At 30.0% G+C, this 8,736-nt stretch overlaps 1 protein-coding gene across 1 annotated transcript in view; it reads left to right on the forward strand.

The window, feature by feature from the left end:
- The window catches only part of LOC108750944, a 297,617-nt gene that overhangs the window by 36,047 nt on the left and 252,834 nt on the right, over nucleotides 1–8,736 (forward strand). Inside the window, exon 2 of the mRNA XM_018490822.1 lies at nucleotides 2,078–2,300. Within this exon, the coding sequence (XP_018346324.1) occupies nucleotides 2,078–2,300 (223 nt within the window). The remainder of the gene's footprint in view (nucleotides 1–2,077; nucleotides 2,301–8,736) is intronic.

Raw genomic sequence — 8,736 nt, forward strand, 5'->3', positions numbered from 1 at the left:
TTACAGTCCTTCGATCCTCTAAAGCCATGGTTGTCACATGTCCGGTATAACCGAAGAAATAAGCAATCATTTGCTTGACAGCACTGCGTGAACAAACAACTTTTGTTGGTTTCGGTTCATTTTGAAATACCCAAACAGTGGATTGTTGTTTACTTTCGGACTCATACGAATAGATCCATGTTTCGTCCCCAGTAACGTTGTAGACCAAAGTTGTAGACCAAATTTGACCGACCTTGGTTGAATTTCTCGAGCATTTCTTTGCTCCATTTAACACGAGCTTGTTTTTGATCTTCAGTCAAATTGTGTAGGATCCAATGATTGCAAAGTTTCCGTACGCTCAAGTGATCATGCAAAATCGTATGTATTGCTTTCATGTCAATGCCTAAGAATGCCTGAATCTCGCGGTATGTTATATGCCGGTCTCGATCAATCATTTCACGCACAGCATCAACATTAGTGGCAACAACAGATGTGGATGGACGACCTTCACGGAATTTATCACTAAGAAAAGTACGTCCACGCTGGAATTCGACAAACCAATTATAAACAGTCCTATTGGATGGTGCTTCATCCCCAAAAGCCAAATGAAGTCGATCGATGCATTGTTTCGGAGTTAGATTACATTTGTAATCGTAAAAAATCATTGCCCAAAAATTTTCACGCGAAATTTCCATTTTTTTACAAAATAACTTCTTTTAAAATACTATGCAAACAAAACTAGTTGGCTTAGGTACAAACTGTCAATTGAATTATAGGTTAAAAACGTCTAATTTTATGGATATGATAGTAGCAGAACGTTGGCGCCACTGAAAGTACTAGATTGCAGAAACTTTTATAGCAGCCTACGTACATGTCATTGTAATGTCGCGTCGGATGTTTCGCTGACGCTGCATATAAATTGTCATAATTTTTTTACTATTATATTTAAACATCTAAAACTTTCCAAAAAACTTCTTCAAATATGCAACTACAATGCATTAATGAAAATTTTTAATTCAAAAATTCGTAACACAACTTTTGAAAAAAAATTCTCTAAACTCGACAAAATATTATTAAAAATCCGCCATTTTGTTACTTCAAAAATTCTGGAATAGCTTTACAAATCGCAGAATATGTCGAAGATTATAGTATAAAAATTTGAATAATAAATATTAATATCCGGCTGAGATTTCGCGAATTGAAGTGCTGCCCTTCTCCCAATGCCATTTTTTGCGATTGCACTAGTAGCAACATTTTTTTCGTGTAATTTATCGAATTTTTGTTTACGTGCCAAACACAAACAAAAATCAACAAATATGTTTTTAATACATAATAAACGATATTTTTGCAACTAAATTAAATATGAGAACTGTTCCAACAAATTTAATTTCCTTTCACAAAATAAATTGATATTCACGGCTCAACAATTTTTTATACATTCTTATGAAATTATTGAAATTATTCAGAATTTCTGACAGGGAGGGGGACTGCAGTTCTCACAGCCCCCTTTGGCTACGTCACTGCATTACATATAATCATATATTTTCCTATTAATATGATCTTACTCTATCACTTGATGTTGACTTTATTACTAAATATTTACTTTTATATCATAAAACAACATTTAAAGTAAGCGCCTGTCTAATTTTAGTTTCCAAAACGCAAAGCCATCGATGCAAAAAAATTCAATATGGATAAGATTTCGAAGACTTTAAAATAACTGATAACCGTCATTCAGACGCGTATCATCACTTTACACTTCATGAAATCTTACTCACATTAAATTTTTTGCGAATTTTTTTGGATTTGCGTTTTGACCGGAGTTCAAATTGAACAAGCTTGATTTATAAAAACTAATTTTAATAAAATGTAATAACATCCAATTTCACAAATCTCTTTTTGCAACGATTACACGCATGATCTAATAATGAATTTTGTAATTAAATAAATGTCACTCTGAGAGCAAAAAGTTCATCATAGAATAAATCACATGCGCTTATCAATTCAGCAGAAATCCTGCTATCTCACATTCAAAATCAACCTATCCCATAATAGATGACTTTATCTTATTAAATTAAAAATAATATTATATATTCAGCAACTGCCGCAAGTGCACTTAGACTCGCTGCATATGTATCTTCTGGCGGCCTTCATGGGGAATTTCGATTCGAAAGAGCTACAGAATCTTCGGTACGAATACGATATTCGCTGAAACCAACTTTACAATATCCGGATCAGCAATGGCTGTGGTCAGTTACTTATTTTTCAGTCGACTATACAATCATCGATGGCAGATGTGATGAACGACATATCGGACAAAGGTAATACACGCACACGCACACGCACACGCACATGCACACACACACACACCGTTATTTTTTAGTACATACTGTGACCAACTATAAGTTACGAATATGTAGGATAAAGGTAGGGAATATGGAATAGCATTCTTTAAATTAATCTTGTTTCTATATAAAAGCATATGAAGACTTTGAATTTAGACAGAACTTTTGCGGAATACATTTTATAACATCTAATAAATGTAAGTCGCCAAAATTTAAGTTCAACGTTACTATTAACAAAAAAGTAAAAAATATATAAATGGGGAGTCTAAAAAATGGGATGTTATATGGAATACCAGTGAAATTTAGATAATAGTAATAAATAATCAGCAAAAACAAATATATATAACTATTACATTGCTTTCATATAACGGACTATAACAGATAATATAACACATGCATAACATTCTTCCAGGTAGCAGACACTCATCATTATGACATGATGGTCACGTCGAATTTTATTCTTAAAATTAATTTAAAAATGACGTGTTTTTTGGTCCTAAGTAACCAAAGACGCCATCAGTAATGTCAAATAGACGTTATTTTATTTTATAAAATGACATGAATTTAATAGCGTTGAACTTAATGATGTTTTTGTCACTTTTTAAAAATAAAATCATATAATGCTTTCTGATGTACGTGTTTCCTAATATCTTGTAAGCAGTTAAGATCAAAGCATAATGGGTTTTCTACAATAAGTCATTATGTATGCTTTAAGTCTTAAGTCATAAGAAATTGTCCAACCATAGTTAATTATTTTTCGCATATTTAATTGTGATCGTTCAATTTTTTACCGCTCAAGACTTAAAGCTTAGATAATGACTTATTGTAGAAAGCCTATAAAGCAGGGAGCACAGATTCTTGCTAACGCATAATGTATAAAGTGAATCAATCAATCAGAATCTTTCTTTTCCTTCCATTTCATGGAAAAAAAGAATTTCGATTGGTTTCCTTAAGCACTATGCATTACGCGTTTTGCGAGAGTTTGTGCTGCGTCTATTAGAGTGCGTTCCGAATTACGCATGAAGTGCATAATGAATCATTTTATCTTTCTTTATTATTTGAACAACAGAGATAAATGTTGCATTATGCGCTTCATACGTTACGCGGAACGTAATATATAAAACGCCTTATATAAAGCGCACTTCTCTTAAATTATAAACGTACCCTCATCACCAACCTCTTGTAATAATTCAAATGTTTCCGCACCTATTTGCAAGAGCTATATGAAAGTTGTATTGCTAATAGCTGCTGCAGAATATATTTTCAAAATTATTTTATAAAATATGAATATATATTTTCATCTGATACATTTTTTGATAAAATCAATAAGTAACGAGATATTTCAAACGGCTTTTCTAGTAACATCCTATATATATATATATGAGCGCTTTAATGCTGTAAAATGATTGTTCAACATATTTTCGGCAAGTACAAGCTTATAGATGTTCTAGATAAATGTTTACCGTTGTTTAGATGTCTTACGCAGTATTTAATCAAAAACTTGTATAGATCGCTGTTATGTAATAGCTTTCCTGTAAAACGTAGAGTGTTTCTAAACTTATGGAGGGTACTATATTTCATATTTTCAACTTTTGATGTATTCCAAATTAACTACATGTCATTATATGACAAACAAAGTCTTTTAAAGTAGCAATAAACAAATTAGAAATCGCAATTTATTTTCATAATATTGTTTATGCAACATTATTAAAGCATGTGATATAAGCATTAATAAACTTACCTTCAGTTTGTGAGAACATTTTTTAGAAAAAGCTACCGAATCTCTCCGATGCAACGAAAATAAATATTTATTGTGATGAAACATTTTTCGTTGAGTCTCGGACTGACGCCATGAGTCGGACTGAACTCATTGCTTGTTATGACGTTTGGTTGCAATTGCAACAACTGTCAGCGATTGCCGCTAAATATATTGCAATGCTTTGTTTAGAAAATAAGCCACTATTTTCATTTTAGCCATCTATTCCATTCTTTGCGTTTATTCTACATGTATATATTATACATTAGGGTAGCTCTTATTTGCTCTTGATAAAAATTTTTTTTTAAATATACTTTAAACTTAGTTTCAAATCGAAAACGAACATGGTAGGATCGTTGAAACACTACAATCTTTACATACTCGTATAAATTATTTTTTAAAGAAATTGTATCATACTCATATTTTATTAACGGTGACCATCACCTCCTTACATAAATACACTTATTACGGCGGCTCGTGTTTCTGATTTCAATAAGTCAGGTAATTGTTGGACAACTTATACAAATTATGGAAATGCGGTTTGTTGTATTTGTATATTACCATTAGATAGCTTTGTACTAAAGTTGACTCAAAGGTAAGTCGAAACGTCTAAATTTTATATATATCTACATCTTTATGTTATAATTGTAATGAATGTGCAGCTCGCACTGTTAACTGCGTTGACCCTCACAGCCCTTTATTTATATTTTTTTATTTTAATACTCTTTTTGTTTTTCTTAGAAATTATACTTAAAATTCCAAAATAACTCTTTAAGGTTAAAATTCAAGATATATGTCATGGGCGAAGTCCGCAACTTGGACAATATTGACATTTGCGGACTTTGTCCGTAACATATATATTTTTGTGTCACCCTTAATTAAAAATGTTCAAGTCAATGAAGAAAATTACTAACAATTTTTATTCTATTTCTTACTTTTTTGAATTTTTTCAAAAACCGTTCGTTATGCAAAAAAAAAATGAATAAAATATAAAAGATGCTCTCTATCTACAATTTTGGTTCAATCTTTTTTTGATAGATTCAATAATTTAGAAGATATTCAACAAAAATCTGTTTCAAAAATCTATTCGTGTTTTATCGTAAAGTTTAGAGGCTTAGGGGCACGTTTTTCTCTTATCCGATCGGACTTCAGTTTGACATAGATCTTTTTTTTTTTTAATTGAAGCTGTTTTGGGGGATGCGGCAAAAAATATTCAAAAGTCAAAATAAGAGCCACCCTAATGTACATTATACATTAATATATAATAAAATATTAAATAAATTTAATGTTAAATATATTGAAATAAACTAAACCAATATCGATTTTACAAAGTCTTTTTTAGTCGCATATGATTTACAAAAAAATGAAAATCATTTACGCACGAAAAATCATAATATAGAATTAAAAAATAAAACATAATAACAAAACTCAATCAACGGGCGAAGTAAGAGTCAACCACATTTTTTACTTTTTACATAAAATTATATATTATATTAAACGCGATGAAACATCACGCCAAAAAATAAGACTATAAACTAATACATTACAAGTAACAAGTTTCGGCTACCGGTTTGAGCCCTCTTCAGACATTAGTACAATGAAAAGTAACAGAACAAATTCAATTGTCGCAAGTATTCGTATATTCCGAATAATCACAGTTCGGGTGAGTCTTGATCTCGAAACATAATTTCCGTATGGTTGAACAGTCAAAAGTATTAAAATTGTCATTGGTAAAGTTCAGAAATCATGTGTAAGAAGTTTGAATTAATATGTCCAAAAAGAACTAAAAAACTTTTGAAATATGTACAGAGAGAAGGAACGTAGATATGTAAAACAGACATTATGTATCGATTATCATGTACTTTCAGTAGTGAGGATCAAGACAGACTGAGCACATGTCTGATGCTCAGTCTGTGTTGATCCTCACTACTGAACATACATGATAATCGATACATAATGTCTGTTTTACATATCTACGTTCCTTCTCTCTGTACATATTTCAAAAGTTTTTTAGTTCTTTTTGGACATATTAATTCAAACTTCTTACACATGATTTCTGAACTTTACCAATGACAATTTTAATACTTTTGACTGTTCAACCATACGGAAATTATGTTTCGAGATCAAGACTCACCCGAACTGTGATTATTCGGAATATACGAATACTTGCGACAATTGAATTTGTTCTGTTACTTTTCATTGTACTAATGTCTGAAGAGGGCTCAAACCGGTAGCCGAAACTTGTTACTTGTAATGTATTAGTTTATAGTCTTATTTTTTGGCGTGATGTTTCATCGCGTTTAATATAATATATAATTTTATGTAAAAAGTAAAAAATGTGGTTGACTCTTACTTCGCCCGTTAATTGAGTTTTGTTATTATGTTTTGAAAGAGTCCTTTGAATTTGTTTATTTATTTTAAAAAATAAAACTAAAAATAAAATTAACCCTAGTACGCCATTGTTATTTTTGATTACCTTTCCGGTCATATTAGGGTCTGTGAAACTCTGCAACTTTGTTGCAGCTATATCTCTGGACTGAATACCTATTTTTTAATTCAAAATGATTTTGACAACTACTTTGGATAAAAAATTCCAAATTTCTTAATTTACTGTTTAAGCAAAAACCCTTAGGATTTTTTTAGTTAATCCTTTGGACTAACAAAAAAAAAATAGTACGATATGAATGCTTAAAAAAGCATTATTATTTGAACTATCAAAAATCGACATTTTTGAAAAATTTAAGGTAATTCCGGTATATACGCCGCACCTATCAAAAACTTAATTTATAATATTAAGTATTATTTACTGTGTTTAGTAAACGAACTATATCAACAAAAACCTTGCACTGTCTACTATTATGAAAAAAATATTAGAAATCCGAAATACTTATTTTTCATATTAAAAAACAAACTTTTTGAAACCCTTGCATTTTTGTGTCGTTATATCCCATAGAGGTGGGATATATGGTTACTCATATTGGGAGGGGGGAGGGGATATGGAAAATTTACAAATAATACATATAAATAAGATATATAATGACTCAATAATTTATAAAATGTGTTTATAAAGTTTTATTAAGGAATAAGAATGATAAATATGTATATGAAGTAATAAATAATAATTACAATCTTCCTACATATATTACAAGTTATGACATGAGGTACATATTTCATATAAAGCGTTTATTGCATTTAGTATACTGAATTGAATCTGCGCTCTTTGTATGCTTTGAGCATAAATCTCGCTCGCTAAAAATGCCGTATATCCCAAATAAGTGAAATATACAAGATAACAAACAATACAAAAGCAAAGCACTTGTACTTTGCTATATAACATGCTTTACTATTCCACTACACGTATGTATCACGAAATAACCATTAAGTACCATTAAATCTTTTACACGCCCTATATTAATCATTTTATGTAGATTATAATTTATGATGGCATTACTTATTACAGTGACAAATCGATTCAACTCATAATAATTTCATTAATATTAACAGTAAGAAGCTAAAATCATAATTAATTATAACAATACTAATATAACATAAAGACATGTAACAAAGTAATTGCGGGAAAATTACCCCACTCCTTCTATTTTTTCTGATTTCTGCGACGTAAATCCCAGCGCGGCGTATTTGCCGGAGTTACCCTACATATTATAAATTTACAATTAATAAATAAAATTTTATTATCTGAACAATATAAAATGATAGATAAAGGATTCTACATGTATAAATATTATTATAATATATATAATTAAGTTTATTAGGATTCAGTTTAACAGATGAACATTTGCTCTAAAACAATACATCCGCCCCGGCCGATCTTTGAAGACTGACAGAGATTATAAAATTTCTACTACAATATTTATTATATTGAAATAATTCTTTTTAATTCTACATTTTTGAGTACTTACTTTTATACTATTCGAAACTTAGTGTAAACATATATTTAATAAAAAATAAAGGAGTAGCCAGAACGCGCCGCAAATTTACGAGCTAATCACGTGTCGGTACCCTCTTTGAACTTTCATGCATTCTTATATTGAAAATAACGCAAAAAAAAAACCCTTGCAGGCATGTCATATCTATGGACAGTTAAAGCTTTTTTTCAGTCTCAATTCTTTAAATTATATTATAAAAAAGTTACAGTAATGTGAAAAATCGCATAGGGTACATAGACAAGAGTGGTTGGCTAGAGTTAAAAGACGTCGCAAATAATCTCATAATTAATAGATGACTTCTGATTGATCAGAAGAAAAAACTAAAATTGCAAGTAATTCATAATCTACCATCTCGCTCTTATACTCTGAAACATTTCCGTTACTTTCTTAATATTTCATACCGTGGAAGTTAACAATAAAAGCAAATACCAAAAGTTTATGTTAATTTTTCATGCATTTTTTGCTTATTCAATATTAAATTAAAAAAAAATATCGCAAATTATGATATAATTGTCACATGTAACGTTGTTGGAGATCAAGAACAAAAATTATTTTCTTTTTTTTCAATATAATTTTAGTTTAAAATTCTTTCTTATCTCACATATTTTTTAAGATATTAACTCTGTGCTATTAAAATAGAACATCCTGTATAGAGGAGAGTGGCCTAAATCGTACCGTGTCCCAAATAAGATATATATATACAATATAT

This window comes from Trachymyrmex septentrionalis, unplaced genomic scaffold, assembly GCF_001594115.1.
Source record: "Trachymyrmex septentrionalis isolate Tsep2-gDNA-1 unplaced genomic scaffold, Tsep1.0 scaffold39, whole genome shotgun sequence".
Taxonomy (NCBI): Eukaryota; Metazoa; Arthropoda; class Insecta; order Hymenoptera; family Formicidae; genus Trachymyrmex; species Trachymyrmex septentrionalis.